Source organism: Aspergillus candidus (genome assembly GCF_002847045.1).
Source record: "Aspergillus candidus strain CBS 102.13 unplaced genomic scaffold BDW47scaffold_6, whole genome shotgun sequence".
NCBI classification, from domain to species: Eukaryota; Fungi; Ascomycota; class Eurotiomycetes; order Eurotiales; family Aspergillaceae; genus Aspergillus; species Aspergillus candidus.
In genome coordinates this window covers 324,987-352,668 of record NW_020194011.1, presented here as the reverse complement: position 1 = coordinate 352,668, position 27,682 = coordinate 324,987, and the positions used below count along the sequence as shown (strand labels likewise).

The following is a 27,682-nucleotide window of genomic DNA, read 5'->3' as shown; positions in this document are numbered from 1 at the left end:
GCATCTCAAGCCGAATTTGGATCAATAGTCCGAAAGAGACCAGCAATTGACGTGGTCAAATGGCTACGCCATGTTCGGGGTATATTGATTCCCCAGGCACCAAGAACTGGATGGTTTACCATCCCAGGCATCTCCAACAGTCGATGCAGTAGATGCACATTTCAACTGTCTTCCACAACGTATGCGCCGTATGCTCGAGCTACTTGTGATTCCCACCCAGTAGGGCTTTGATGGATCATTCTGCAGATCAGTCCTCGAGATCGAACAAAGAACCGAGTACATACTCTCGAAGGGTGTTTCAGGATACTAGGTGGTGGCTGAGCAGTGGTCTGAATAAAAGATGCGCTTGGCAGGGGATCCAAAGAAGACCACGTGCCAGGAACATATTGTCGTCGAGATTCACGCCACCGGAATGCATGAATGAAGTCGGGAGAGCATGGAAATGGAGCAAGTGTGGTTCTTCAGCAGTCAACACTGACATACTGCGACGGGATGACGCTAACCCGATTTGAACATATATAAATAACGCTGGTCGATACACCAGATACAGTATTAAAACCAAGAGTACCATACCACACGTGACAAGCAACAGCTGACCATCACCTGACCCAGAACTAAGCGAGCCCTCATCCGCACCATACTCAATCCGGCTAGCGCCGCGCTTACCCGATCCCACAACGGGAGAACGAAAGAACGAGAGCGTGAGCGACAGGAGAGCAAAAGCCAGCCCAGCGGCGCACCACTTCGACTTCCTCTCCTCCTCACCCCTCTCGCTGTCGACAATCAACGCGGTCCGCGCCCATCGCCCATCATGTGTACGTCTCTACATCTCCATTCCAGTGTCGCTCCATTACCCTTTCGCTATACACGATAAATAAAAAAAGAAAAAGGAAAAGAATGGAAGACAAGAAAAGATGATGATCTTGAAGACCAAGAGCTGGATCGATCATGTGGAATTTTTTTTTTCTTATCGGGGAACACATCAAGGATCGCTCCAAGCAGAAGGCTAACTTTTTATGATTGCAGCGCTCGTGTCAGGCGAGAAGACGAACTTCCAGTACATCCTGCGTCTGCTCAACACCAATGTTGACGGCAAGCAGAAGATCATGTACGCCTTGACCCAGATCAAGGGTGTCGGTCGCCGTTACTCCAACCTGGTGTGCAAGAAGGCCGATGTTGATCTGAACAAGCGGTATGTTTATCATGAATAGGGGAGGAATTTGATACACAACGAACGAGGAAACAAGTCACGCACACACAGACACATATGAATCGGTCTCTAATTACAATCTCATCCAACAGTGCCGGTGAGCTCACCACCGAAGAGCTCGAGCGCCTGGTCACCATCCTCCAGAACCCCACCCAGTACAAGATCCCGACCTGGTTCCTCAACAGACAGCGCGACATCGTCGACGGCAAGAACTACCAGGTCGTCTCCAACTCCCTGGACTCCAAGCTCCGTGATGATCTCGAGCGCCTGAAGAAGATCCGCGCCCACCGCGGTCTCCGTCACTACTGGGGCCTCCGCGTCCGCGGCCAGCACACCAAGACCACTGGCCGTCGCGGTCGCACCGTCGGTGTCAGCAAGAAGAAGGGCTAAATCATTCGTCTTCAAATTCCACACGGTGTTCATTCTTTTGTCTTCTTCGATTTTTTTTTGCGGGCCGGGAAAAAAAAGAGAGAGAGGACTGGGATATCTGTTGGTGTGTGTTGCATGGGTCGTTTCGTCTTTTCTTTTTTTTTAAACAATCTTGGTCGAGTTGTAACGAATCCTCTTCTTTGCTCTCTCTCTCTTATCTCCCTCGTAGGGGAAAGGGGGAACCCGTCCAATGTTTCTAGGAAAAGAACAAGCGGAACCCCAGGGCGATGGATGAATGAAAAAAACGAAAAAATTACTAAACCAATCATACCAATATGAAATGACGTGAACTTATCTCTCCTGGCTATCTTACGGTTCATAATACTATCTCCTGGATATCGTTTTAGGGTTCATCATGATATCTACCTAGATACCATCTAATATCTATGCCTCTTATCTAAACCTAGCTTGTCTCCTTTCGGAGTTTACGCAACGGATGCATGCTAATCAACCACCCTTGACTATGGTTACAGGAAGGAAACAAACAATCCAAAACTCATTGACGCTATATATCTGATGTTGTTTGATATCTGATACGGTCTGACATGCTCTTGCAACAAACAAACGTCTTCCAGCTCACATCGACCATCGACTCATTGAAACACATAAAAAGAAACAGGAAAGGAAAAGCAAAGTTCATACGGATCTAGTAGACAGTAGAGACCTAGTCTAAAAAATCAAGCCGTGTCTACCGCCTAGGCCCACTCACCGCCCAACCAGCGGTTGAAGAAGTCCAGACTGGCCTCGGGCTGGTCCATGGGCACCATGTGACCGCCGCCATACAGACGGGCGAACGTGAAGTTGCCGTGGGACTTGATCTGGCCGATGTCCTTGCCCGAGCCGCCCAGCTTGAGGTCCTTGAGCGGCAGCGGGGCGTACTCCTTCTGGCCCGACCACTCGAGGGCCTCGGACCAGGCCTTGTTGCCCAGCCAGTTGCAGATGAAGTCGGCGTCGCCAGCGTAGAGCAGGACGGGGATCTCCTCCAGGATCCCGGGCACCAGGCGGTGGTACGGCTTCATCCAGTCACCGTGCATCAGGAAGTTGCGGTTGATGTCGAAGTTGCACGAGTCGTAGCCCTCAACCTCGGCGCCCAAGGCCTTGCGCACCTCCGGCTTGTTCAGGTAGTCGCTGACCCAGCCCATAGCCGTGTAGCACAGGCTGCTGTCATCTTCACACTTGCTCCGCACGTCGTAGGGGTTCATGCCGGTGCGCTGGTACGGGCCGATCAAAGCGTTGTTGCAGTAGATCGAGGCCGGCACACAGGTCCAGGCGCTCTCGGAGTTGTAGCAGGCATTGATCAGCGACTGGCAGCGCGGCAAGGCGTTGTCCATAGACTGGCAGGTGCTCTCGTCCAGAACGGACTTGTAACCACCCTCGCCGCAGGCCATGGGACGGTAGTACTCGTACTGAGTCAACCCGTCGGTCAGACCGTTGCCAATGAGGACGGACTGCAGGTTGATGTTGCGCTTCTTGTGCGACAGAATCTCCGACGCGAAGACGGGGATGTAGTGACCGCCGTACGACTCGCCCGCGATGTGGAAGTCCTGCTTCGCGTACTCGGGGAACTGGTTGAAGAAGAGGGTCAGGAGCGCATACACGTCCTTGCCCGCCGCCACGGTGTCCGAGACGGCCGAGCCACTGTACGAGTAGCCGACATTGACGGGCTGGTCGAGGAAGATGACCGAGGCGTTAGAGTTCCACGCATACTCGTTGTAAACGGGCTTCAGGTTCTTGTCGATGCTGCTGGGGCCAAGCTCCATAAACAAGCCGGTGAGAGAAGAGCACCCGGGACCGCCGTTCAGCCACAGAACCACGGGGTCGTTCTCAGGGTCATTCCGGGACTCAAAGAACCCTATCAAAGAGTTAGTAGAAGTCAATCGAGAGACATTTAACAGCTTCACTTACAGTAGAACAGATGCTTATCGTTCTCGTTATCATCGAGATAACCTGTGTACTGCTTCACATCGGGGTCGATCCCGAGGACGCTAGGGTCGGCCTTCTTGACACGCAAATCATAGGTATCCAGCTTGCCATCAACCTTGCGCTCCTTCTCACCATCAGAGCCAGTGACCCAGACGCTCTGGAGATCGGAGCCACGGACGACATGATCCCAGTGGGAGTCCGGGCGACGGGTGTGCTTCTTCGGCAGCGAGAAGATGGGATTGCTGTCCACGCTGTCGGGGAAGTAGTTGGACACCTCCTCCCACAGCTTCTGGGCATCGCCAGTCAGGCTCTTCAGCTGTTCCTGGAAGTCATGAAGGGGCTTCGCGAAGCCCTTGAGAGTCTCTCGGGCGTCATCGACGAGGTTTTCCTCGGGAAGGTCCGCAAGGAACTCGGCCGGGGCGTCATCCTCTTGGACCATGAGCGGCTGGCTGGGGAGAGCCGCAGAGGCCGCTCCGACCAGCAAAGCAGCGGGAAGAACCCTCATGACTATGGGGTGGAAAATCAAACAGAAAGGGATGAATTGATGGTGAGAATCAAGGGTACCTAGCGGTGTAGATACCTTATCAGTCACTGTTATCACAAGGGGGCTGGAAGGAGAGCGACCGATATCCTCAGAGGAGTCGAGGTGTGTCCTCAATAGACTTACAAGGAAGACAAAGTAGAAATATAGATGGAAACGGATGAAGAACCAGCTACAAGATGATGCAGACCGGAACGAAGATGGGAGAGAGAGAGAGAGAGTTGGAGCAGCGAAAGCGGAGGTGACGAGATGGGGATGGAAGCGGACGGGCGATGACGCCGGGTGGATCAGGCAGCCAATCAGGCGCGCGTGCCTCGAGCGACAAGTCACAAGTCACAGCTGAGTCAGCTGCCGCTCCCGAACGAGGCACGGGACCAGTTGGCCCAATGGGGAAGGCGCATTGCTCTGAATTGGAGGGGCGGGTACCTGCAAGTTGGACAGTGTTATAGCTATGGATACCATAAGTGGTAGTAGATATTCAGATAGGTAGCTATATGAATATGATAAAAGGTGGTGTAGGTTTAAGTGGTGTGACAGTATGCTTTAATCTGAGTATGTACATCAGTCTGGTCTATACTATATATCTGACTGACATGATTATCCCAATACTGCATGTAAACAAACAAATAGCCTGTTAGACATGTCACATGTTTGACATTAACAGAGAAGCAAATGCATGGCTGCTTAATATATGCATGTTGACATATATTACCTGACAAGCGGACGCACCCGTTTGTACTGTTCCAAGACAGTTTGCCGACCGTCCAGAAGAGGATATTGGATGGTGACGATGGAGATAGGATGATTCGGTATTCCGTTATCCATCTATTAGACAGGACGTTGGAAATTCTCTATCATCGAGTATCCTTGACGAAAGAGTAAAGGTCCATATCATCATGGTCAACCAAATGCAAGATGGCATTCCAGCCACGGTACACGGTCACCGAAATGGATCACAACCTGTAGTCTGGCCCTCGAAAGGCGCGTCCTTGACGTCGAAAGTCGGAGTCTGGGGTTGCGGGAATCAGGGGTGGCGTTGGAAATAGTCGGTTCGTCTATCCCAAAGCTGAAGTCATACCCATCCCATATCTGTGTCGGACCGTAGCCAACGATATAATCACACCTTCCATCCTCGAAGTCCAGGCAGACTCGAGCTAGTCAAAAGCGTAGACCAAAACAATCGACACAACCGCAATCTACCACCAAACACAGTCAGCACTCAACCTCACCAACCAACCAGCCCCTACCAGCAATCAACACACCAACACCGCATTCTCACGCCCCTTCCAGCCACACCAAGAGCAGTGGTGAACTCACCCCAACAAACATCCCCGTAACAATCCCCAAATCCCAATTCCAAGTCTTATGCACGCCCCTCTGCAGGCGTTCCTGAAGACGAAAATACCGCACGGCGCCGTCAAGCGTAACGTAGATCGCGAGGCCGAGGACAGCGCACGCGAAGGCCTTGCCCACGAAGCGGGTGTCGCTGTGTAAGACGAAGAGCTGGGCGGTGACGACTGCGAAGGAGGCGATTGCGTTGGAGGTGCGGATGTAGGCTAGGTGGGTTCGTTCCAGGGCTTTATTTATATAATAATTGAAAATGTTAGTGTTGGACTGATTGGGGTTTGGATCGGTACTTGAATCCTATAATAAGGGAGGGGTTTTGGTTGTTGGGTGTTGGAAGGGGAGGGAGTACCTAGGTAGTCTCGTGGATCGTCTTCTTCTGTGCGGAGGACTGGTCGGATGGTTGCCACCCACCAGGTGCTGATGCGGCGCTTTAAGGCGATTTCGGGTGGTTGTTGCGGCTGTGGCTGTGATTGCGGTGATGATGCGGAGGAGGATGAGGAGGAAGGGGGTCGTTGCAGGTCGGATAATTCCAGGTCGGGCGGAGGGGTCGCATTTGTCGTCATTATTCAAATCATATTGGATATTCCATCATACTCCGTAGATAAATGTTACGCAGCTAGTGACTTATATGAGGCATATAACATCCAAACTGGTAAGAGAATGCACTGCGGTGGTGTCAGTTAGTTCTCCAAAGTGGAGGAACCCAACAGCTCAAACCGACGAACGCCAAGACACCGCAACGGTCGGATGCGGGGGACTACAATCGCTTAGTACGGGGATTGGAGAGTAGCCCCAACTTCCGCATAAATATTAGGTAATGTAGTTTCGCACATTCGGCTGGGAAGTCGGCGACTGGTGGGTATCACACGGACTTCCAGAACAGGGTGGAAGGACTAGGTGCTGTATGTTGGCGGATTCACGTCAGGAACTAGTGGATTCGGTTGGGGATAGTAAAGGTACTACGGAGGGCTAAGTGGTGTCGGGGCGGGTTTGGTGTTGATGTTGTGGGTGGGGTGGGGTGCGACTGGAGTACGGTATGTAAGGTACATTGTTCTTTACAATGGGATTGTGTTGATTCTGTATTCTATTGGATTGGAGATAGATTGAGTGATAGATAGCATGCTCTGGATGAGAAAGGTGAGACTGACGTTGGTAAATAGGTAGAGTAAGGTACCTTTGGGTAATTGCTTCAGACAACGCGACGATAGCAAGCGAGGCGGATGGAGGGGAGTACGGAGAGGGCTTCACTCGGTCCCGCACGCCGATCGACTGTTTGTCGGTCTACCGTCTTGGCAGTCTATCGGCACATCCCCGTTACACTTCAAGGGATGATACGCGACCTTGCCTACGACTCTACGTTGATTACAAGATAAGGAGAAAACAAACGGATACAGGGAGTCCATTAGTACAGTAGAAGTCAGTAGTACAGTACAGAAATCGACCCAACCCCTGGGAAACAAAAAAAAAGACACATCCAGACAGACACTCTATATCTAACAGTCCTTTTTTTTAATTCCCCGTTCCGTCGTCACTTCCAGGGGGATTAGTTGGTTTCTCATCCCTGGTTCGGATATAAGCCTCAGAACGGGTATTCGCGCAATTCGCCATGCAAGAAACCTAAACAATCAAAAATGATAAAAATAAAAATAAAAACAAGTGGCTAGGCATCACTCGTCGTATGCGTATATGCGTCGTAGGAACACACTGTGTTGTTTCGGGGCCACGCAATAGTCGAAACCTCCCTCGCGTCTCGACTGCGTGGCCTCTCACAGGTGTATTGTGTTGGTGCCCGGGCGGTGGAGCAGGACTCCGGTGCCCGACCATTTCAATGGTGAGATGGCAAGGTAGGGAGATAAATAAAAGAAGATAATAAAAAAATCGTGCGCACACCAGTGTCGCTGTGGAAGGAGACCGAAATGATGGACGAGGAGTCGTCAAGAAGTAAACGGTGGTCGAGTAAAAAAAATAAAAGGACCACTCGGATGGACCCAACAGGTACGATCAGGTACATATCTGCACGGCGTTCAACGCCCGTGACAGATCGTCGGGGGAGAAAGGCATGTACGTCCCCTTGGCCATGGGCGGCGGTGAGATAGGACGGTACACGGGCGAGGTATGCCGGACCGATTCCTTGTGGAACGGGGCGGCGGAGTCGTCCGGCATGAGGTTGACGTCCAAGAGCGTCTTCATCGAGCTGCTGTAGCTATCCGGGTCGACGGCGGTGGAGGACGACGAACCGTGGGTGTGGCGCTCCGAGGTATAGTCGCGAGGGTACATAATGGGCATGGCTAAGACCAGTCAGACCATCATCTCGACAAGCGGAGCAAAGATCACGCGAAGGTGAACAGTAGGGAAGAAGGGAAACATACAGTCAGACTCAGGTAAACGGTCCTGGGGAGCAATCGGCCGAATCTGATCCGGGGCCACTTCCTCATCGTTGTGGTCGTGGCGCAGATGGTCGGGAACCGACGCACACGGCGAGAGAGACAGATCCATCGAGCGCGGTCGACCGGCCTGGGCATCCCCAAAGGACCACGCGGCCAGAGACTTTTGGTGTTCGCGGTCAAAGGGACCCTTGAATTTCGAGGGAGGGACCTCATGTCGTCTGTAATATTCAATCTTGATACTGGTGTCCTTGTGTTTAGAGCCACTAAAAGAGCGGCTGAACACCCGGCGCACTTTCTGTCGGATACTCATGATGAAGACTGGATGTTCACGGAGGTAATCAGGGGACCGATCAATTGCGATTTTCACGACTCCAATGGCAATTCCATTGGATATCAACTAAGGGCCGACTTTTTCCAAGCCACCGAATTGGACGTGAGGGATGTGCAAGCACAGAGTACAGACAAGAGAGGATCAGCACACCGGCGGATCATACTTTGGCCCGGTTCGGCATGCGACACGAGGAGGGGGTGGAGGGGAGATTAGGGTAGAGGGGAGATTGGAGGGGGTTGGTATAATGAGATAAGCCTGAAGAAGAGAGAAAGAGAGGAAAGAAAAGTAGCGGAAAGGCCGGGAGGAAAAGGGCAGCTATAATAACTCAGAACTCAGTAGGACTTGTGCACAGTAAAAACAGGCCTCCGTACAGAATTAATACTTAATGACCAACAAGTCCGGCCGTCCAGTCCGTACCAGCAATTGGGAATTTAATCCGATGGGATTGGGGGGGGGGCGTCGAGCGACAGACCATGTCGCAATGATTGGCGAGCAGGATGGCCAGAAGGGATGATTGGCACAGTATTCAACTGTGGATGCTTCTCCATGGGGGTTTATGCAACCGCTAAAGGCGAACCCACCGCACCAATTTCCCCCATTTTCTTATCTTACCTGTTACGGACGTTCTCTTTAGTGGGTTGGAATCAGCCAAAGATCAGCCAAAGATAGGTATAATCTAGGTAATGTTACCGTACAGGATGGATCCGGTTCCACTGAGAGAATTATCTGCTTGTCTCATTCTTATGAACACATTGGTGTCTAATGCTGATAGTGATCCGTGGTTATTATTATTTGTATAATTTGTGCCTCACATCTGTCTGTCACTCTGTATTGATTTCTTCTTTTCTTGCTATATGATTGTGATTCTCATAGTTGTCATTATCCTTATTCTCTCAAATGTATATACCATTATGATTCTAATGTTTTTTCTCTCAAATGTATACATAGCCCCGGGCAATGCAAGGCAATCATCATAATATTAATAGCCATCAAATCAACCTTTCTGAAGTTGCAGTCGATTCAACCGGCATGCTCCGCCCGGATGACTAAGACACACCGTGGCGGTTCAGTCGGGTTCTGTCGTGTATGGAATTAATTAGTTAAATGGACGAGTCATCAGGTTACATTGGCCCGGAACCAGCTTAAGTGGGCATTTTCCATGGTTCAGGTTTAAGTCCCCCGTCTAGACTAATCGGGTGCCTCTTTCGACCCTGTTGTTGGAAAGCCGGATAGGCGGCGGCAGCTTTGGAACTGTTCCAGTATTATTATTATTATTTTTTTTTTTTCCTCCCTGCAGCGAACAATTCCAGAACCACTCGGTCCGATCGTGGTCACCACCGAACTGGGCAGGAAATGACCTCCGAGTCTGGTCCATCCACGTCACGGCAGATTGGGCTGTCCTTCCAACGAGGCGGACACATATCTTCTACTCATGAGTTGTATACGGACTCTATAAAATTAAAAAACAAAATCAAAGAAAGAAGAAGAAGAAAAAAACAAGTAAGCGATACCAATTCCGAAGCCACTGTGTAAGACAAGAATCAAAATCCACCCCATCGTCGTCATAACGATCCACCGATAAGGATTGGGGGGCAAATGAAAAGCAGACAGACCAGAAGCAGCCGGTTGCCCCGCTGGAGGGCCCGAGTCTATTCCGGCCCACTCGGCACAGGACTTCCGTGTTGGGTCGGGCTGGGTGGCTCTTGTGGCATGATTGTGGTTGATGCTTTCAACAAGGCCGGCTGGCCCAATGGCAAGGCGCTTGACTACGAATCAAGAGATTGCAGGTTCGACCCCTGCGTCGGTCAATCTTTTTTTTTTTCAATTTCTCTATTGTTTCTCGTCGTTGTTAGTTTTTTATTAGCCTCATTTTATGGCCGTGCATCTTTATCTATAATGGAGATAATATTGTACTTTAGAGGTGGGCACAGGCACAGGCCTGTGCATACTTAGGCAGATCTGCTTTGTTCTTCAACCATTGTCTATATGTGTCTCCAGCCTTCAACCTTCATCCGCTTTGTGTCCTGCCCGAGGAGAAACCCCATAGGCAACAGGATAGACCCAGCACACATTCCAGTCCCCATGTCGTGGTCCCCAATCAAGGACCAGCTTGAATCCTCTGACCGGTCAAGTCCGATTAGGCATTCACGTTGGTTGGAGGCGCAAGGGTTCAGTGGTCGAGGATGCCGATGATGTCATGCTACTTGTTCAGCCCTCCACCACGACGACCGCCACTGACCATGCGTTTCCTTCTGGAAGGACGATCGATTCCACGGCCTTTCCTTGATCGGGTGGCTATGCATATCTTATACTGTCGGTATTACAGCATGTCGCTAGTCGACATCTGCGGCTTTGTGTGGCTGCTAACTGGCCGGCTGGCTGGCTGGTTGAACAAGGATCTGGATGTGTTGGTGATATCTTTTGTTTATTCTTTGTATATATTCTGTTCTCTTATGATACCGTATTATATTATATTAAAGTATACCTAGTATATTATGTTGATCACTGTTCTCAGTTCATTCCCCATACCGATTACTCTGACAGTGGTAATCAAGCCTTAGCATACTAGGGCGACAGAAACATGACGTCATGGCTGTTTGCGTCTAAAACACACAAACGGTCGGCCGAAAAGAGCCCAAAGATTCGGAGCCGAAAGAATGGAGTCATCACCAACACGCTAATACTAATTTCTTTCACCATTGAATTGTGTAAAAATGAAATCATAATAGTTCCATTGAAATGACCTCATTTGGTAACAACCCTCCTTTCATTTTATGATAATCATTTGAAGTATGATTGATCTGATACCTGGTCGCAATAAGATAGAACTTATAACCCCTATTTATGCGGGGATTGGGGCAATCTGGCCAGTTTGCCCTCCACCATGCCGGTTCTGGCTAGTCTCGTGGCTTGCAGCTGCAGGCACACGAGCGATCGCCGGAAACTTCATGGTTAGATTGAACGAGGTAGATAGAAAGGAGTATACAGTATAGGATAGAACCATAGACTGATGGAAGTATCCGCATTCGGCGGCTCTGTCTGGCCCACTGCTTCTATAATTAAGTCCACGGTCACGGTATGGATCCGTCTGGATTGGGATTTGTCGCCCAGAATCGCCGTCAGCGGAACTGTCCTTGTGTGTAGATTGCGATCCGCGACTGAGCAGGGATTGATCCTTTGAAACGTGAGATGAAAGAAATGAGAAACATGGGAGACATGGGGTGACAATGGACAGTTGACGAGAGAGTATGAAAGAAACCGTTATAGGTGGAGAAACCATGTGACCTTGCATTGTTCGTTGTGTGCAGAACTCTTGCTCTTTTCTTGCTTTGTCCTCTGCATCTTAGTTGTTCTACTCTTGGATGGACTTACGGACCATTCTGACTACATCTACTGCTTTTCCCCAATCCATCCACCCCCTAAAGCGGTGTCGTTGACTCCCTACTACCGAGAGACTATCCCTCGCGGATTAACGTTCGCCGAAACAGCAGGGCATTCGGAAAGAACCAGGGCAACATACCAGAACTTCTTCCCGCCCCTGACTTCCTCTCCCTCGCACTTTTTACCCTGTCAACAACCTCCATAACTCAATCATTCGGACGGTCGTGAGATTTGCTGCAAACTCCCGTCCATCTCCTCCTGCAGCCCCTCTTTTTGTGAGTCTCTTCCATCCACGTCCCACTCTGGTCGTAAACCCCTCCAATGCGCACACTTACTTTCCCCACGCGCATTTCTCCTCGCATCTTTCGCCTCCCCGCTGTCGTCATCGCTACGTGGCCAACTCGCTGACTCGTGTCGCCATTAGGTTCATCCATCACCATGCCGAAGAAGGGAGGAAAGAAGAACAAGTCCAAGGCCAGGTCGAGCGGTGCTGCCGCCGCCGCTGCTGCCGCGAACAAGCCTACCGAGGCCCAAACCCCTGTGTGAGTCCTTCCCGCCCCTCTCTTCACCGCCAGTCGCGAATGGTCACTGACTGACCCTCTCGCATACAGCGTCGTCCAGGGCAATGGCATCTCGGAAACCCCTATCCAGAGCGAGGGACCCGCGACAACCGTCGCCGATACCAAGGATGCGGATGCGGTGACGGCGGAGGGTGCTTCCACCACGCAAGATGCCGCCGACAAGGCCAAGGTCGGTGTCGAACAGGAGGGAACCAGTAAGTGGATGATCGCGGAAAAGGTGTCACCTCCCTCGCTGACCCGTGTGCCCCTCTCTGTAGCTACTGTGCCCGGAACCGCCGCGCAGGAACCTACCGTGACGTCGGATGCCGCGGCTGCCTCGACGTCGCTCCCCGAGCGCATCAAGGAGCCCAGTGCGGAGGAAGTGAAGACCACCACCGCGCAGCCCACCGCCGCCGCGAGCGCCGCTGAGACCCAGCCCCAGGTGGTCCCGGGCCTCGGTGCGGACCCGCGCGACAACGGACCGGCGCTGCATGTGCCGGGTCTGTCCGCGACGGAGGAAAAGGCCGCCAGCGCTGCCGTCCCCAGCACATCCGCACAGACCGTGGCCGCCGAGACGGCCGCCCCCACGGGCGCCTCCGCCGCTGCCGGCCAGCTCGACGCCAAGAAGACCGAGGCCCCCAAGCCGCAGCCCCAGCCCGTCCCGGCTACGGCCCCCATCCCGGCCGCCACCAGCCCCACCACGGCCACCACGGCGCCGTCGGGCGCGGCCGAGCCGACGGGCAAGGCCCCTGCCAGCGTGACCCCCGCGCCTGCTGCCGCCAAGCGGTCGTCGCTGGACCAGGCCAAGTCGGAGCTGAGCCAGCAGGCCCAGGCCGCGGACGAGAAGACCCAGGCTGCTGCTGCGCAGCCCACGCAGCCCACCAAGGGTAAGGCCGCCGGCGAGCCCCAGGTGGCCGCTGCGGCTGCGGGTGCGGCCACGGCGCCCCCGGCCGCGGTGGCTCCGGTCAAGGAGACCGCTGCGAAGGACCCCGCCCGCGCGGCTGCCCAGGAGGCGGCCAAGAAGGACGCGAGCAAGGAGGCCGCCAAGGAGACCGCGCAGCCGGAGACGAGCAAGACCGCCACCCAGGGCACTGCCGCCCAGGGCGCCTCCACTCAGGAGACCACCTCCGCCCCGGAGGCCACCAAAGCCCAGCCCTCCGAGCAGATCCAGAAGCCCGAGGAGGCCAAGACCCGCGAGCCGCAAGTCGGCCAGGAGGCCGAGCAGGCCGGCCAGAAGCCCGAGGAGGGCAAGTCCCTGCAGGATAAGGCTCAGGAGATGGCCAAGGCCGAGGTGAACAAGGCCCAGGAGAATGCCAAGGACACGGCCAAGGCCGACAAGCGCAAGAGTGGGTTCTTCGGCTGGCTCAAGCGCAAGTTTAAGTGAACGGCGCCATGATGTTTCCTTTCTCCTTCCTTTCCTTTGTTCGGTTTGATTTGGGGCCGATGGATACGCCGCGGAGCCTCTGATGCTGATACCCATGTGGACGTTGGACGCTTCTACCGGAAGATCTCACCAAAAAAAAAGAAAGAAGAAAATACTAAAAAACAGCCACGAGAAAGAAAGAACGAGAACGAAAACGAAAACGAAAACGAAAAAAAAAAAATAACAAACCAACCCAGATACAATCTGCGAAGATGTAATGAAGGACGGCATGGTGTACGATATGTGACAATACCAGCACGGAGAAGAAGGAATTATTTGTGTTGTTTCGAAGGGTGCGACTGACTGCCTTTGTTTTGATTGTGCCGTTTTCATTTGCTATTCCCTCCCTGTTGACTGTTTTGACGTGACCTTGTTCGAGTAGTTGTCAGCGTGGATGATTGATTCGAATGCGTCCATTCTGTTGAGATTTCCCATCATTGTGTCTTGTGTATTGTGTGTTGAGATTGGATTGATTAGTTTAATGATATTTCTTATGTTTGTCTTTATTTGGTTCGGACGGAATTTGTAGGAGAGGTCTTGATTGTACGATCGTATGATTCGACTTGGCTGGGCTGGGCTTTAGATGTTGCCATATATCAAGGTAGTAAGTACTATATCAGCCCATCGTAGGTGCCTGTTTGACTTAGCGCTCGATGTTAATTCCAGGGTTGTTGAGCACAGGAGACTACTTAAGCCACGACATACCCCATGATCAATCATTGTAACACTGAAGAGAAGATCGCATTATATACACGTATGCTTCTATCTACAATTTAATGTCCCATCAATCTGATACCTCATACCGACACCTCGATGGCGGTAAACAGACATCACGTGAGTATATACATACGGCTAATGCATGCACAAGGGTCATCGAAATCATGTGATGTATTACCAGCATCAAATGACTCAGCGCTCTAGTTCGCTGTCAATTGAAGATAGGTAGCTAGGCGTCCCGGTGATGGTTGTCTAAATCAGTCGCATATGAGTTACATGTTGGTGACACGGTCATTTGCACGCTGACGGCTGTTGCCGGTTACGAGGATAGCCTTGCTTTGGACGGCGTCCAAGCTGAGGAAGCTGGCTATCTACTGGAATATCCAGTCGATGAATCAATCGGGTTACAGCTGTAATTGGCTGTTTAGGAAGCAACCGAATCATCCAAGATGAACGCGCTATAGCTCGCTCAGAAACCTGGGTATCCAACATGTTCAAACGCGCTGTTTACGCGCGGACAGCGCTGGTCGCATCGCATCAACGGGGTACTAAGTTGAGTATACGAGGATATACAATCTATCATCCGCGGAAGTTGAACGGCGCGTTATACATATCTATCATTAAAAACAGGCTTCTTATTGCTAACATCCGCAATAGAACACAAGCAAGACGGGGGCCCTTTGCGCATATTCATCCGGCCGCTTCCTCTACAACGCACGCGCGCGTCTCCGCGAACGATACGTGCCGTTCAAGATCACAGCACTCAAGCAAGCCACCTCAAAGCATGTAGGTCATGGCAGAGTTTAGTCCCTTAAAAACTCAGCCAGGGGGGCTTCGGTCGGGTGCTGTTGGCGACTATGGAAGGTGGGTTTAAAGCCATCGTTAAAATTCCATACTGGATATCTGCCTCTCGGTCGTTTGCTGCTGCTAGTGAGGTTGCCACTCTCATTTCTTCGGTCGAAGGGGATGCCCGTTCCGGAGGTGTATGAATGGTCGGCATCATCGTCATCCTCGACGATGGACAACCCCGTTGGGTTGAGTACATCATCATGGAACATGTCCCGGGCGTTGAGGCCAACAATGAGCGTGCACAGAGCTGACTCTTCTAGGGCGCGATCCCAAGGAATATCTTATTGCGACGGCTGAAAACGAAGTCAGGTGGAAAAACGCTGAAGTCGGATTTCCCGCACAATACCGTCTTTCCTGGCACACGACAGCCTCGGCATTGAATTGATCTTCTTGAAAAGTACCAGTCCATCGCGTCGTATCTTCTTCCAAGAGAACTGAGTCGTCGACTTTGCGCCATCCAAGTGCTCATCCTGACTTCTGCAAAGATGTGCTATACTAACTGTATCAGATCTCACACCAAGCAACGTCTTCATCTGCCCTGACACATTCAAAGTCACAATTGGCAACAAACGGTGATCACGTCACTGGTTGTAGCAGCAGGGTACTCCCGACTATTCGAGAACCCTGATCCAAGCCTCTCACCAGGTTGAACCCGCCAAAGTACCCTCCAAACTACGACACGATGAACACGACGAAAAGGCCCAAGTCGACGAGCTAATCAGACGACAAAGTTTGCTCTATGTGTACCGCGTGGTCAACGGCGGCCTCAAGTAATTGCACCTTCGAGCCCTGCAAGACCCTCTCATCCTTCAACGACAGCAGCTCGTGGACGCCGCAAGCCGCCAATATTCAGGGGAGTCGGTCTCGCCGCGTGGGGCTCTCATGCGCATGTGTGAACTCTGACCTTGTCTTTCTACCCAGACGAATACCCCATTGGGTTCTCGGAGCAGGAAGTTCGTGGGCAGGTTGAGAGTGAGCCTATGCGGTATGACTTGAATGCGCTTGTTGGTCACTGGCGGAGTGAACTTGGGGGACTATCAGAGGAAAGGTGGATTCCTGCTGGGAAGTATGATGCGGCGGTGCAGAGGAATGAGTCTTTGAAAAAGGAGTTCATGGATGGTGCGAGCCCTGATGGGTCGGAGAAGATCCGACATGGTTGGCCTTTCCAGAATCACGAGGAATTTTACTGACCTCTCAACAATACGATCACTAGACTGATCACTAAACCATGTATGAGCACCAATTCGATCAATTAATCAAGTATAACTGTACCGATTTAGTAATTCTATGACATAAAGTGACCAACGATCCACATCGTCATCTCCCCACCAGCCCCACGAGCTTCACTCAACCCGTGAATCAGTGACTCCCAATCCTTCAGCTCCAACGCACTGCCCGGTTTCTACTCGGGATCCACTCCCCCTCCAATCCGGATCAAGCTTTCACCAAGCCTTTTCCCCGTAACTAACCAGCCACTCTGCGATTCGAGGATTCACTGCAGACTAGTCCAGTCGCTTGTTTCAACCGGCGGGGCACGTCAGCCGCTCAGCCCTCGTCACCCAGCCTCAGCCAGTCGCGTCGGACTTCCCCTCACCGCAAGATAGTGGCGCTGCCTCGGTGACACGCCTGACGTGGCTGTTGAGGGGTTTAAATTCCCCTCCTCTGCCATGTATCTCCCTGCCATTCTACATCTTTGGATTCCACAGACATTGTATCGCAATCATGGTTCACCTCGCTCAAGTCCACCGCGATAGTTCGGTCGATCAACGCCTTGACTCGCTCTCACTCGAGAGCGAGGAAGATGGCCCTTACTCCAGTGTGTATGGCACGCGCTTCGCGGCGGAGCAGCTGCCGTTGACGGAGATGCCGGAGCGCGAGATGCCCCGTGAGGTGGCGTACCGGATGATCAAGGACGAGCTGAGTCTGGACGGGAATCCGATTCTCAAGTAGGTGCCACATACTGAGGGAAGTGCAATGCTAACGTATACAGCCTGGCGAGTTTCGTCACGACCTACATGGTAAACACCCTACACATAACCCCAATGAAACATACGCAGTATACTAACAGAAACAGGAAGAGGAGGCCGAAAAACTCATGGCCGAGTCCCTCAGTAAAAACTTCATCGACTACGAAGAATACCCCCAAACCGCCGAGATCCAAAACCGCTGCGTGAACATGATCGCGCGCCTCTTCAACGCGCCCACAGACTCCACCAACGACCACCCAATGGGCACCTCTACCGTTGGCTCCTCCGAAGCCATCATGCTCGGCTCCCTCGCCCTCAAACGCCGCTGGCAGCACAAGCGCAAAGCCGCGGGCCAAGACACCTCCCGCCCCAACATCATCATGAACAGCGCCGTGCAAGTCTGCTGGGAAAAAGCCGCGCGCTACTTCGACATCGAAGAGCGCTACGTCTACTGCACAGACGAGCGCTACGTCATCGACCCCCAGCAAGCCGTCGACCTCGTCGACGAAAACACCATCGGTATCTGCGCCATCCTCGGCACAACCTACACCGGCGAGTACGAGGATATCAAAGCCATCAACGACCTGCTGGTCGAGCGCGACCTCGACTGCCCCATCCACGTCGACGCCGCCAGCGGCGGCTTCGTCGCCCCCTTCGTCGCCCCGTCGCTGGAGTGGGACTTCCGGCTGGAGAAGGTCGTCTCGATCAACGTGTCAGGCCACAAGTACGGGCTCGTCTACCCGGGCGTGGGGTGGGTCGTCTGGCGCTCGCCGGAGTACCTCCCGCAAGATCTCATCTTCAACATCAACTACCTGGGCGCGGAGCAAGCGAGTTTCACGCTCAACTTTTCCAAGGGCGCGTCGCAGGTCATCGGCCAGTACTACCAGATGATCCGGCTCGGCCGGCGCGGCTTCCGCGCGATCATGGTGAACATCACCCGCATCGCGGACTACCTCGCCGAGCAGCTGGAGAAGCTGGGCTTCCAGATCCTGAGCCAGGGCGGGGGGCGCGGTCTGCCCGTCGTGGCGTTCAAGCTGGCGAACAAGGAAGAGGGCCATTTCGACGAGACGACGTTGGCGCACCAGCTGCGGGAGAGGGGGTGGATCGTGCCTGCTTATACGATGGCGCCGAATAGTGGCTCGATGAAGCTGATGCGGGTTGTTGTGCGCGAGGACTTTAGTATGAGCCGGTGTGATGCGCTGTTGGCGGATTTTAAGCTCGCGCTGAAGACGCTGAGTGATATGGATGAGGAGATGGTGAAGAAGTTTCAGCGGTATGCCGCTCCCGCGTTTTTCCTACTTGAATCTATTTCCGGTAATATGACACTAACTATAATGATGATAGACACGTCCAAACGCACACTGTCCACTCGCATAAAGCGAATCACAGTCACCCGCACTACAAGGGGGAGACGCACTCGCTGCAGGGCAAGTCGGGGAAGACGCATGGAGTTTGCTGATTGGACAGATGGATTGTGTGTACGGTTGAGTCTATTTTTGAGGTCGATCTTTATCTAGCATCTTATTGAATAGATAACTGTATCTTGGGTCTGGCAATCAAGAGTGACCTATGATAGAAATGAATCAATTATGGCAAGAAGTATCAGATAAATGATATTAGACCATGAACACCTATATTCATGATGAAAACAGAAAAGAGTGGAATAATATAAAAGAAAGATAAGGGAATAGGTTGGAATAGGATTAATATAGAAGAGCGATGAAAAGAAGAAATTAGGGCTCGCCAGTCACGGGACAAACATTCCTTCTCCTCGATTCTACTCACTCTATTTTTTCTACTTCATTGCACTATATATCCAAGTGCGCCATTCTATACAGCTTACACACATATGATATCCCCAAATTACCCCAACAGAACAATGCGAAGATCGACAGCCATCCACGTGTCTCGTGAGGGGTACATATACATCCATCCATACATCCATACATATCCAACCACTCTTCCCCCATTCCATCCTTCATCTATACAACGTATACTATACTACACTTCAACTTCATTCTCTTCTCTACTTCCATAAGAGAGAAAGTTATATATATCAGTAGTGATAAAATGACAATCCACCTCGCCATCCTCGACGTCGACATCCCCGTCCGTCCCCACTACCACCGCAACGGTCTCTACAGCACACAATACCGCTCTATAATCGCGCCAGCTGTGCATCGTCTTAGCCAATCCCCCCTCCATCCGGATCCGATCAAGCTTGTTGTTTCGAGTTGGGATATCATGGGGGGTGTTTATCCGCCAGACCATCTCCTTCAATCGTCTACTGCCACTACTACTGTTGCCGGCAATGTAACCACCACCAACAAACACGATAATAGAAGTGATGGCATAACATCCCTCCTGATAACAGGCTCCGCCTCAAGCGCCTACCAAACAACCACCAACCCATGGATCCCCCCTCTCAAAGCCTTCATCCGCAGAGTCTACATCCACCACCCGCACATCAAGCTCATCGGCGGCTGTTTCGGGCACCAGCTTATAGCCGCCGCTCTGTTGCCGGACAGCACGCGCGTTGAGGCGTGTCCGCTGGGTAGGGAGGTGGGCGTGCATGCTGTGCAGCTTACTCCCCGCTTTCAGAGAGCCTTTGGGGCGGTCCTTGGGGGGAAAAGGGAGTTGAGGATGCAGATGATGCATGGGGACTGGGTTGTTCCTTTACCTTCTTCCGGTGAGGGTATTACTGAAACTATTGGGAGTACTACTGCAGGCGATACACCACTAAAAAACGTTACCACCAACAGCAACAATACTCATAATGAAAGAAATATAAAACCCCCCTGGCTCAACATCGGCTGGACAAAGCAATGCCCCATCCAAGGCCTCTACCTCCCCAACAGGGTCCTAACACTCCAAGGGCACTTTGAAATCGACAGCGGAGGAATGTCGCTCGTGGCGAGGGAATTCGGGCCTATACTGGGCTGGTCGGAAGAGGTAGCACGCGCGCATCAAGAGAGGATTGCGTGGGAGGGGGGATGGGATGACGGGAATGTGGTGGCTGATGTTATTGCTTTGTTTTTGGTGGGCGAACACACAATGTCTCCTGTTTCGAAGTTGTGATTTTCTTTACATGTCCGTATATAATCTATATGTATATAGAAAGAGACAAGAGAGATAGGTAGATAGAAAGAAAGGCTAAACAGGCGGATTCAAATCCAGCCCCTCAACGCTGAACTTGAACGAGTCGCTCCGAGAATAACTTCCCGCGACGTCCAGATCGAGTCGACCGCGCTCGCAGTCTTGCACGTCTATCTCCGACACGAGCAGTCCGTCCATCGTGTCGAGGTCATCATCCGCCGAGACCTCCCACAGGGGCCCAGCAAGGACCTCACCCTGGGGATCAACAATACACGAGCCTCCACGGCAAGCATATTCATCCTGACCTGCATCAACTGTTAGCCTCTCCCCTCCGGACCAATCAACCAAGGGAAACGAAAGAAAGAAAAGAAAAAGAAGGAAACAAACCCATCTGTCGTTCAGTGCCACCCCCATCAACCCACTCGGGCAACTCCCCATACCTAACACACTGATTCGCACTGACCACAAACGCCCTCCCCTCAACAGCAACCGTCCTCATCAGCGAAAGCCACGTGTCGCGCGCATCCGCCGTCGGCGCCAGATAGATCGTCACATTCTGCGCGTACAGACTCTGCCGCAGCAGCGGCATGTAGTTCTCCCAGCAGATAGCAGCGGCGAGCGTCACGGGGATGCCGTTGAGGTGCGTTCTGATGGCGCGGAGGGTGCTGGGGGAGCCTTGGGCCCAGACGAGGCGTTCGGAGCCGGTCTTTTCCACATGTCAGTATCTTTGTCCTTACATTTATATATATATATAAAAAGGGAATAGGAAAAGAAGGGGAAGGAAAAATACAGGCATAACCTTCCTCCTCTTCCCGACACACCCGCGCACAGGATCCACATAAAGCACCGCGCAGTAGAGACTGCCCCCCGCCCTCTCCACCACCCCGGTCACGATAAACACCCCCGTCTCCCTTGCAACCCTCTCCAGCGTCTCCCGCGTGCCATCCCCGCGCTCCCCGCCTCCCTCCGGCAGCGGCAGCCGGCGCGCCACCCAATCCTCGCCCGCTCCGGCGGGCGTATCGCCCAGGTCGATAGCCGAGCGGAAGTAGGCGAGGAATTGGTCGCGGCCTTGCGGGTGGCGGGCGCCGATGGCGGAGCCGAAGGTGCAGGTGCGGGGGTAGCCGCCTAGGTAGGCTTCTGGGAAGAGGATGAGGTGGACTTTTTGGGAGGAGGCTTTGTGGGTTGTGTGGGAGAGGGCGGAGAGGGTGGCGGGGGTGGTGGAAAGGGTGCGGGATTGGGAGATGGCTATTTTGATGGACATTTTGTCTTTCTTTGGATTGAATGTGTTGTATATTGTGTGTTATTGTATGTGGGCATGTATAGAGGTATGTATAGAGGTGATTGTTGTAGTTGGTTAGTTAAATAGTTGTCGGAGAATAGATGATTAAAATGCGGGGAATCTCTTATCCATCCATGTCTTACCTCGGATAATAAGAAAAAACCTTGGTGTAAAAGTTTAATATAAAATAAAAAAAAGGAAGAAAAAAAGAATCGACAACGGCATGATTCGAACATGCGACTCCGAAGAGATAAGATTACCATCACTGAGAAACTCAGTGAATTCGAGTCTTACGCCTTAACCGCTCGGCCACGTTGCCCGTTCTTACTCAGCCAATCACTATCGTACTTAAGTAGGCGGACTTCCATAATGTGTGGTTTGACAGTTGATAACTTGTAAAGGTAAGGCCACCCTGGGGGGGTAGAAGGGAGGATAAGAGATGAGGTTACTAATGTTATCTAACTGTAGGTGAGGTGGATATGGATATGTGCTGTTATGTGGGGGGTTTTATATCGCAAAAATGATTTCTTGTATCCGTAGTGTGGATATATATATCACACCCAATCTATTGAAGTAGAGAATACCGAAGTAGGATGAGATAAGATCGAAAAATCAATAAATAAATAAGGCATGATAAGCTGCGTACTATGTAGCCTGTCATCTACTATACTATCCATCCAATGTGTACATCCTATCAACATTCTGTGCTGTATATCATACATACATGCATCCTATGTACAGCATCAAGAGCAATAACAGCCAATAACAGCCAATAGCAGCCAATAAACAGACAATAAAAGCCAATCAATAAAGCATAGAAAAGCCAATAAATCAAGGCCAAGAAAATAGTCAAATCAATCTAATCATGCTTCCGATGCCGGGTATACGCCGCGCTAGCCAATCAACAGGATAAAAGGTATCACTTTTGCATTCTCCAGACACCACGTCTCGGAGAAAAAGTGTGAAAAGAAGTTGCCAAAGAACGAGAGAAAAAAAAAATAAAAAAAAAAAAAAATGAAGAAAGGAAATTAAACCTGCATCCCCTGAGCGGTCGCCGCTTGCTGCAACACACGCGGCCAGCGCGAGATCAACTCCACATCGTCGAGAGCCCCCTTGCCCTGGTTGCGCACGTACTGCGTGCTCGGGTCGACCCGCGGCTCGTAGTCCCAGAGGGATGGCGTGCCCTGCAGCAGCGCAGAGTAGACGAGACGGCGGCGGCGCTGCGATCGCAGCACGTCGGCCCGGATCGCCACCAGATCCCAACGCGCCTGCACCTCCTCAGTGAAGTAGGCGAGCAGCTTGGCTGGCTCCGTCGTGGCGGGCAGCGCTGACGCAGGGCTGGGCGTGCGCGGGGGCGTCGGGAACGGGTACGCGGCTGGCACCACGCGCTGCGGCACGGGCGACGCGTGCGGCGAGTCGGCCGGCGTGGGCAGCGCCGCGGGCACACCGAGCGGGGCGTTGGTGATGGGTTTGGTGGGAGCGGCGGCGACCGGCTTGACCGCCAGACCGGCGGCGAGGTTGACCTTCTCCTCCGGGTCGGCTTCCACGTCGAAGAGCATGGGCGGGTCGATGAGCGAGGCGATGAACTTGTAGCGGCCGCGGCGGATCATAACGACGGGCGACTGGGTTCCCTCGGCCATGTACTCGCCCAGCACGGTGTCGGTGCGCAGACCCTCGCCGCCGGTCAGGTAAGGCAGCAGCGAGACGCCGTCCAGCGGCAGCTCCTTGATGATGGGGGCGCCGACGAGGTCGGCGAAGGTGGGCAGCAGGTCCATGGTGGAGACGTTCTGGGGAATGCGCTTAGGGGCAAAGCGCTTGGGGGCGTGGAAGATCATCGGCACGCGGGCCGAGTTCTCGAACCAAGTCATCTTGTACCAGAGGCCGCGCTCGCCCAGCATGTCGCCGTGGTCACCGGTGAAGACGATGATGGTGTTGTCGCGCAGGCCGCAGTTGTCGAGGACGGTGAGCAGCTTGCCGACGTTGGTGTCGACGTAGGTGCAGGCGGCGTAGTAGGCGCGGCGGGCGGCGCGGATGCGCTCGTCGGGGAGATCCTTGTTGAAGAGATCGATGCACTTGAGGACGCGCTGCGAGTGGGGGTCCTGCTGGTCGTGGGGGATGGAGCCGTTCTTGGGGAGGGGGATCTCGACGTTCTCGTAAAGGTCCCAGAAGTCCTTGGTCATGGCGTAGGGGTCGTGGGGGTGAGTCATGGAGACGGTCAAAGCAAAGGGCTGGTCGTTGCGCTGACGGACGTGGTTGTAGAGGTACTGGGTGGACTTGTACATGACCTCCTCGTCAAAGTCGAGCTGATTGGTGCGCACGACGGGGCCAGCCTCCATGACGGAGGACATGTTGTGATACCAGTCGGGGCGGATGTCCTACATTATTAGCATAACCAATCTTACATCGGTAGAGAGACAAAAGGAGACATACCGGTTCATCCCAGTTAACGGACCAGCCGTAGTCTCCCGGGTAGATGTCGCTGGTCAGACGTTGCTCGTAGCCGTGCAGCTGATCGGGACCGCAGAAGTGCATCTTGCCGGCGAGGGCCGTGTGGTAGCCCTCGCGGCGGAGATAGTGGGCGTAGGTGGGGGTATCGGCGGGTAAGTCGGAGGCATTGTCGTATGCGCCGATCTTGGAGGGCAACTGGCCGGTCACCATGACGAAGCGCGAGGGAGCGCAAAGCGGCGCATTGCAGTAGGCGGAATCAAAGACGACGCCTTCTTCAGCCAATCGGTTGAGATTGGGAGTTTTGATGGGGGAGGTTTTATCATGGAATTGCAAGAGAGGGGCCGCCATCTGGTCGGCCATGATGTAGAGGATATTGGGTTTTTCGTCCGACATGATGGACTACTTGATTGGGGGGGTACCAGTATGAGAGAAGACAAAGAGAGAAGGAGGGAAGAGAAAAAGTGAGAGAGAGGGAAGTCCAATGGAAGAAGGTAGATATAGATGGGAAGAAAGAGAAGAGAAAGTGGGTGGATGAGTGGTGGGGACCAGGAGATATAAGTAATTGGGAGCGGAAATGTTGGGTAAGGGGAGAAAGATCAGATGAAACAAAAAGAATTAAACCCAGAAGGAAGAGAAGAGAAAGTGGAGCCAGAGAAGAAAAATGAAAGGATGAAGGATGAGCAAGAGAAGAGCAGCGAGAGACAGAAAGTGACTTGCCTCCTTACTAGTGTTGATTGAAATAACATGTCACCGCTTGAATGGAACCATCCACGGGGAGGATGGTGTGATTGATTAGATCAGCATTGATAGACACACCAATACATATACATAGTCCATACCCATAATGATAACTATTGAGATATATTCTACTACGTAGTAGATCTATCATTTCCAGAAACCGAATCGAAATGAATCGAATATCATATCCATACTCCAGAAAAAAACCCCAAGCTAACGGCCACTAACCCAGCTAACCCAACTAATCCAACTAACCCCGACTAACCTGAATTACGAGGTTCATTGGTAAATTACACTCCCGCTAGTGTCTTGGCGTGTTCTTGGCAGCCTTACCGCTCTTAATACTTTTGAATACATAGATGATACAGGAATACATGGAAGCATAGAAATCCAGAAATTCCAATAGATCAGTACTACCTGTCTGATCAAGGCAGTCATTGCAGAGTTAAGAGGTCAAGCGGTTCTCGAGTCCATCGTGACCGCCCGTGGTCCACCCGACGGTCGTTCCGGCGGATTAGCCAGGAGAAGTGGCGACTTGTATTCAATACGATTGGGTCAGGTGGCAATCCGCTTTTCCTCCGGTTACACTGGCGGACTTGATCTTCTTAGCGAGTTGATTCTTGGCGGAGTCCGACCAGATCTTCTCCGGTCAATCAGACCCTACGGAGTATTCAGTATCTATCTCCTGATAACTAGATTGAATCAATAGGATGATTCCATCACTGGATCAGATTAAGTTCATTCCACGCTGAAATGACGAGTCCGGGGAAGTCACGCTGATGAGGTTGAACCGTGGGACGCTATCCACCTGACTGATGTGTATCCAGCAGTATTGTGTATGTATTATTGAAGTTGGTACGGTATTACATGATTCCCTCCGTACAGTCGGAATCATGCCCACTCGATAGGTAGATATCCAAGTAGATAGTCAGTAGTAGCTACAATCCCACCACCTCGACATCAACACTGTCTAGTAGGTAAAAACGTCATCTATATAAGAAACAGGCTAAGATTCCCAAGCACCCCCTAGTCAGGCACAGATTGACCAGGATCTCCCTCCTTCTCCGTACATCCCGGGAGTCTCCCACTGCAGTAGTCCCGTCCGGATCGATGGCATCATCCCCACCCTCCGATCACATCATTTCTCCTGACGATCGCGTTCTTCCAGAACGTTTTTGATCTTTTCATCAGTCCTCCGTATTGATTCAGTATCTGGCAATTTGCTTTGGTATCTATTTGATGTTTGAAGTAAACAGATATCGATTATGCCCATGAGATCATACTCTTGTATACTGCACAACTACAATCCGGCTGGTCGGTCCGATACTGTCCTGTCCTTCCTACCAGTCGGGTACTGCTCAATCTGAATGGGGCCCCGCATTCCACGGGCAGCCTGGCAGACGGTAGATGATTTGAGTTAACTTTCGGCCTCGGGGGGGCTCAACTCATCAGGTGGGGAGATGACGCGATAGGGCGGTGACGTTGTCATTCTCCGTCATATGGGGATTTGTAGAAATAGAATATGGAGTACTCCATAAATCAGAAGAGATTAAAATAAAGATGAAATGGAAATAAAAAATACGTTCCAGAAAAGCGGAAATTTACCATCTCTCCTGCTGAGCACGTCATCAAGGGATGTTCTGTCTAATGAATCCATATTCTTTCCGTACCTAGGTATACCGGTCGAGAACGGCTTGTCATATGGAGAGTACTCCGTATAGTATTTCCGGCCTCTGTACAATATTTCTGTACGGAGTACCCTCCATAACCAGTTATCCCATACAGTAAATAATATTCCGTATTCTCATACATGATGATCGAGTGAAACCAACCGCCCCGTCCCGTCCGGCCCCGCCAAGACCGGAATCAAGCAACCAGCTATATCATCCCCACTACCCCATACATTATTCAAATAAGATAAAATAAATAGAACATCCACTAGATTAAAAAGAAAAAAAAAAAGAAATACAACGCCTAGAAAATGAATAGAAAATGAAATAAATTAAAAACGGAAAAAAAAAGAATGAAATGAACTCGGGGGATCGCCCCGCGGGACGGAGAGTCTCATCCTTGGCATGAATGTATCGTATCCCGCCGAAGGGGTCACGGATCCTGCCTGTTCTTTGTACGACATATCTGACTTTCTGAGTAGGGACGGAGGATCTAAGGGATATGGATCCTCTGGGTTTATTGGATAGGTAGTATCCCTTACTGATACTCATCTTGGATCTTTCCATCTACTGCCAAGGAAGAAGGACCGTAGCTATCAGCTGATGCCTCCCTCATCTTCAAGGGCATAATGATGTGCACACAAGCCTAGTAGGACAGAACCAGTAAGACAGGGTCGCACATGTACTTACATAGATAGATAGATACATACATACGCACTACTTGCTGAACCGTTTCACGAGAACTACCTAGGCAGTAGCATTGCACGAACGACCGTTTGTGCGATCTTCATATCAGTCTCATTGGTGCGTTCTCGCGGACGCGTGGTACATCTTGCGTGGCTGGCTAACTCCCTGTTTCGATCCCGGTTGGGTTCGGGATGGACTTCACTATTCTACCTCTTTTGCTCGGTAGGAGGTGTCTACAAGCTTGGTAGATACTATGTTAGGTACGGATAAGATAGACGGCGAGCGGAGCGCACGGAAAATTGCGGTCAAACTTCAATCATGAATATGACAACCTTGGATATGACATGTATATAACCCACTCGGATTATTGACCTCTCCACCCCTGCTAGCCGATTTCATCCCCAGGACGCGTGGTCTTCAGCCAGGTGGCAAACAGGTCTGACTGGGATATTTGTATGATCGAGGCTAGAGAATAAACTGAAACATGCTCGGGAGTGAAGGTGGGTGGGAGGACGGAAGACAGGGGATGGGGATTTATCCATTGGGTTAGTTGGTTGGTTGTTGGTGGTTGGTTGGTTGGCATGTGAGATTTGAGTTGATCGGCTTGGTGATCGTTTTTTTTTTCTTTTTCGTTCGTTCGTTCGTCGGATTGGATTTCTTTTTTTTTTTTTTTTTTTTTAAGGAAACAAGGGGAATAGA

General features: G+C 51.9%; 11 protein-coding genes and 2 non-coding genes across 13 annotated transcripts; 6 read left to right on the top strand and 7 right to left on the bottom strand.

Annotated features, from left to right (window-relative positions):
- Positions 1 to 722: 722 nt before the first annotated feature.
- On the top strand, positions 723 to 1,984 carry BDW47DRAFT_100378 (40S ribosomal protein uS13). The gene is made up of 3 exons (XM_024811416.1): positions 723 to 815; positions 1,027 to 1,192; positions 1,303 to 1,984. Exons 1-3 carry the CDS (start codon positions 812 to 814, stop codon positions 1,598 to 1,600), a joined length of 468 nt encoding a protein of 155 aa, XP_024675037.1. The 5' UTR covers positions 723 to 811; the 3' UTR covers positions 1,601 to 1,984.
- A 140-nt stretch (positions 1,985 to 2,124) lies between these two features.
- On the bottom strand, positions 2,125 to 4,310 carry cp3 (carboxypeptidase C PRC1). Its single transcript, XM_024811415.1, has 2 exons — positions 3,545 to 4,310; positions 2,125 to 3,491 (listed from the first exon to the last, which is right to left on the bottom strand). The coding sequence occupies exons 1-2, from the start codon at positions 4,065 to 4,067 to the stop codon at positions 2,335 to 2,337; spliced, it is 1,680 nt and encodes a 559-aa protein (XP_024675036.1). The 5' UTR covers positions 4,068 to 4,310; the 3' UTR covers positions 2,125 to 2,334.
- Positions 4,311 to 4,631: 321 nt separating this feature from the next.
- BDW47DRAFT_100375 (YidH family protein) lies at positions 4,632 to 6,428 on the bottom strand. The gene is made up of 3 exons (XM_024811414.1): positions 5,800 to 6,428; positions 5,421 to 5,680; positions 4,632 to 5,299 (listed from the first exon to the last, which is right to left on the bottom strand). Exons 1-3 carry the CDS (start codon positions 6,011 to 6,013, stop codon positions 5,258 to 5,260), a joined length of 516 nt encoding a protein of 171 aa, XP_024675035.1. The 5' UTR covers positions 6,014 to 6,428; the 3' UTR covers positions 4,632 to 5,257.
- Positions 6,429 to 7,362: 934 nt separating this feature from the next.
- On the bottom strand, positions 7,363 to 8,412 carry BDW47DRAFT_74617 (uncharacterized protein). Its single transcript, XM_024819740.1, has 2 exons — positions 7,820 to 8,412; positions 7,363 to 7,738 (listed from the first exon to the last, which is right to left on the bottom strand). The coding sequence occupies exons 1-2, from the start codon at positions 8,145 to 8,147 to the stop codon at positions 7,452 to 7,454; spliced, it is 615 nt and encodes a 204-aa protein (XP_024675034.1). The 5' UTR covers positions 8,148 to 8,412; the 3' UTR covers positions 7,363 to 7,451.
- Positions 8,413 to 9,904: 1,492 nt separating this feature from the next.
- BDW47DRAFT_t29 lies at positions 9,905 to 9,976 on the top strand. The gene has a single exon. It is a non-coding gene; the product is annotated as a tRNA-Arg (tRNA).
- A 2,011-nt stretch (positions 9,977 to 11,987) lies between these two features.
- Positions 11,988 to 13,493, top strand: BDW47DRAFT_123082 (uncharacterized protein; the record flags this gene model as incomplete). Its single annotated transcript, XM_024815988.1, has 3 exons — positions 11,988 to 12,091; positions 12,161 to 12,324; positions 12,388 to 13,493. 3 exons carry the CDS (start codon positions 11,988 to 11,990, stop codon positions 13,491 to 13,493), a joined length of 1,374 nt encoding a protein of 457 aa, XP_024675033.1.
- Positions 13,126 to 14,007, bottom strand: BDW47DRAFT_100368 (uncharacterized protein). The gene has a single exon (XM_024811413.1). The coding sequence runs from the start codon at positions 13,863 to 13,865 to the stop codon at positions 13,620 to 13,622; it is 246 nt and encodes an 81-aa protein (XP_024675032.1). The 5' UTR covers positions 13,866 to 14,007; the 3' UTR covers positions 13,126 to 13,619.
- Positions 14,008 to 14,739: 732 nt separating this feature from the next.
- Positions 14,740 to 15,872, top strand: BDW47DRAFT_123081 (uncharacterized protein; the record flags this gene model as incomplete). The annotated part of the gene is made up of 3 exons (XM_024815987.1): positions 14,740 to 14,775; positions 14,907 to 15,035; positions 15,693 to 15,872. 3 exons carry the CDS (start codon positions 14,740 to 14,742, stop codon positions 15,870 to 15,872), a joined length of 345 nt encoding a protein of 114 aa, XP_024675031.1.
- A 948-nt stretch (positions 15,873 to 16,820) lies between these two features.
- Positions 16,821 to 18,524, top strand: BDW47DRAFT_115609 (glutamate decarboxylase; the record flags this gene model as incomplete). The annotated part of the gene is made up of 4 exons (XM_024814817.1): positions 16,821 to 17,044; positions 17,089 to 17,116; positions 17,173 to 18,338; positions 18,410 to 18,524. 4 exons carry the CDS (start codon positions 16,821 to 16,823, stop codon positions 18,522 to 18,524), a joined length of 1,533 nt encoding a protein of 510 aa, XP_024675030.1.
- Positions 18,525 to 19,135: 611 nt separating this feature from the next.
- BDW47DRAFT_123079 (type 1 glutamine amidotransferase) lies at positions 19,136 to 20,143 on the top strand (the record flags this gene model as incomplete). The annotated part of the gene is made up of 1 exon (XM_024815986.1): positions 19,136 to 20,143. One exon carries the CDS (start codon positions 19,136 to 19,138, stop codon positions 20,141 to 20,143), a length of 1,008 nt encoding a protein of 335 aa, XP_024675029.1.
- Positions 20,144 to 20,218: 75 nt separating this feature from the next.
- On the bottom strand, positions 20,219 to 21,422 carry BDW47DRAFT_123078 (nitrilase; the record flags this gene model as incomplete). The annotated part of the gene is made up of 3 exons (XM_024815985.1): positions 20,219 to 20,466; positions 20,549 to 20,867; positions 20,952 to 21,422. The coding sequence occupies 3 exons, from the start codon at positions 21,420 to 21,422 to the stop codon at positions 20,219 to 20,221; spliced, it is 1,038 nt and encodes a 345-aa protein (XP_024675028.1).
- A 231-nt stretch (positions 21,423 to 21,653) lies between these two features.
- BDW47DRAFT_t26 lies at positions 21,654 to 21,759 on the bottom strand. Its single transcript has one exon. It is a non-coding gene; the product is annotated as a tRNA-Ser (tRNA).
- Positions 21,760 to 22,117: 358 nt separating this feature from the next.
- Positions 22,118 to 24,545, bottom strand: BDW47DRAFT_134172 (putative choline sulfatase). Its single transcript, XM_024818026.1, has 2 exons — positions 23,871 to 24,545; positions 22,118 to 23,815 (listed from the first exon to the last, which is right to left on the bottom strand). The coding sequence occupies exons 1-2, from the start codon at positions 24,279 to 24,281 to the stop codon at positions 22,469 to 22,471; spliced, it is 1,758 nt and encodes a 585-aa protein (XP_024675027.1). The 5' UTR covers positions 24,282 to 24,545; the 3' UTR covers positions 22,118 to 22,468.
- Positions 24,546 to 27,682: the final 3,137 nt, after the last annotated feature.

Bases quoted from the DNA above. Each gene is read 5' to 3' on its own strand.
- BDW47DRAFT_100378 (XM_024811416.1), top strand. The intron at 1,193-1,302 runs GTATGTTTATCA...CTCATCCAACAG, and splicing joins GATGTTGATCTGAACAAGCG to TGCCGGTGAGCTCACCACCG.
- cp3 (XM_024811415.1), bottom strand. From the start codon at position 4,067: ATGAGGGTTCTTCCCGCTGCTTTGCTGGTCGGAGCGGCCTCTGCGGCT. The intron at 3,492-3,544 runs GTAAGTGAAGCT...ACTCTTTGATAG, and splicing joins CGATAAGCATCTGTTCTACT to GGTTCTTTGAGTCCCGGAAT.
- BDW47DRAFT_100375 (XM_024811414.1), bottom strand. From the start codon at position 6,013: ATGACGACAAATGCGACCCCTCCGCCCGACCTGGAATTATCCGACCTG. The intron at 5,681-5,799 runs GTACTCCCTCCC...ATATAAATAAAG, and splicing joins CGATCCACGAGACTACCTAG to CCCTGGAACGAACCCACCTA. The intron at 5,300-5,420 runs GTGAGTTCACCA...GTTTGGTGGTAG, and splicing joins TTACGGGGATGTTTGTTGGG to ATTGCGGTTGTGTCGATTGT.
- BDW47DRAFT_74617 (XM_024819740.1), bottom strand. From the start codon at position 8,147: ATGAGTATCCGACAGAAAGTGCGCCGGGTGTTCAGCCGCTCTTTTAGT. The intron at 7,739-7,819 runs GTATGTTTCCCT...GACTGGTCTTAG, and splicing joins CCGTTTACCTGAGTCTGACT to CCATGCCCATTATGTACCCT.
- BDW47DRAFT_100368 (XM_024811413.1), bottom strand. From the start codon at position 13,865: ATGAAAACGGCACAATCAAAACAAAGGCAGTCAGTCGCACCCTTCGAA.
- BDW47DRAFT_134172 (XM_024818026.1), bottom strand. From the start codon at position 24,281: ATGTCGGACGAAAAACCCAATATCCTCTACATCATGGCCGACCAGATG. The intron at 23,816-23,870 runs GTATGTCTCCTT...CTAATAATGTAG, and splicing joins CCGTTAACTGGGATGAACCG to GACATCCGCCCCGACTGGTA.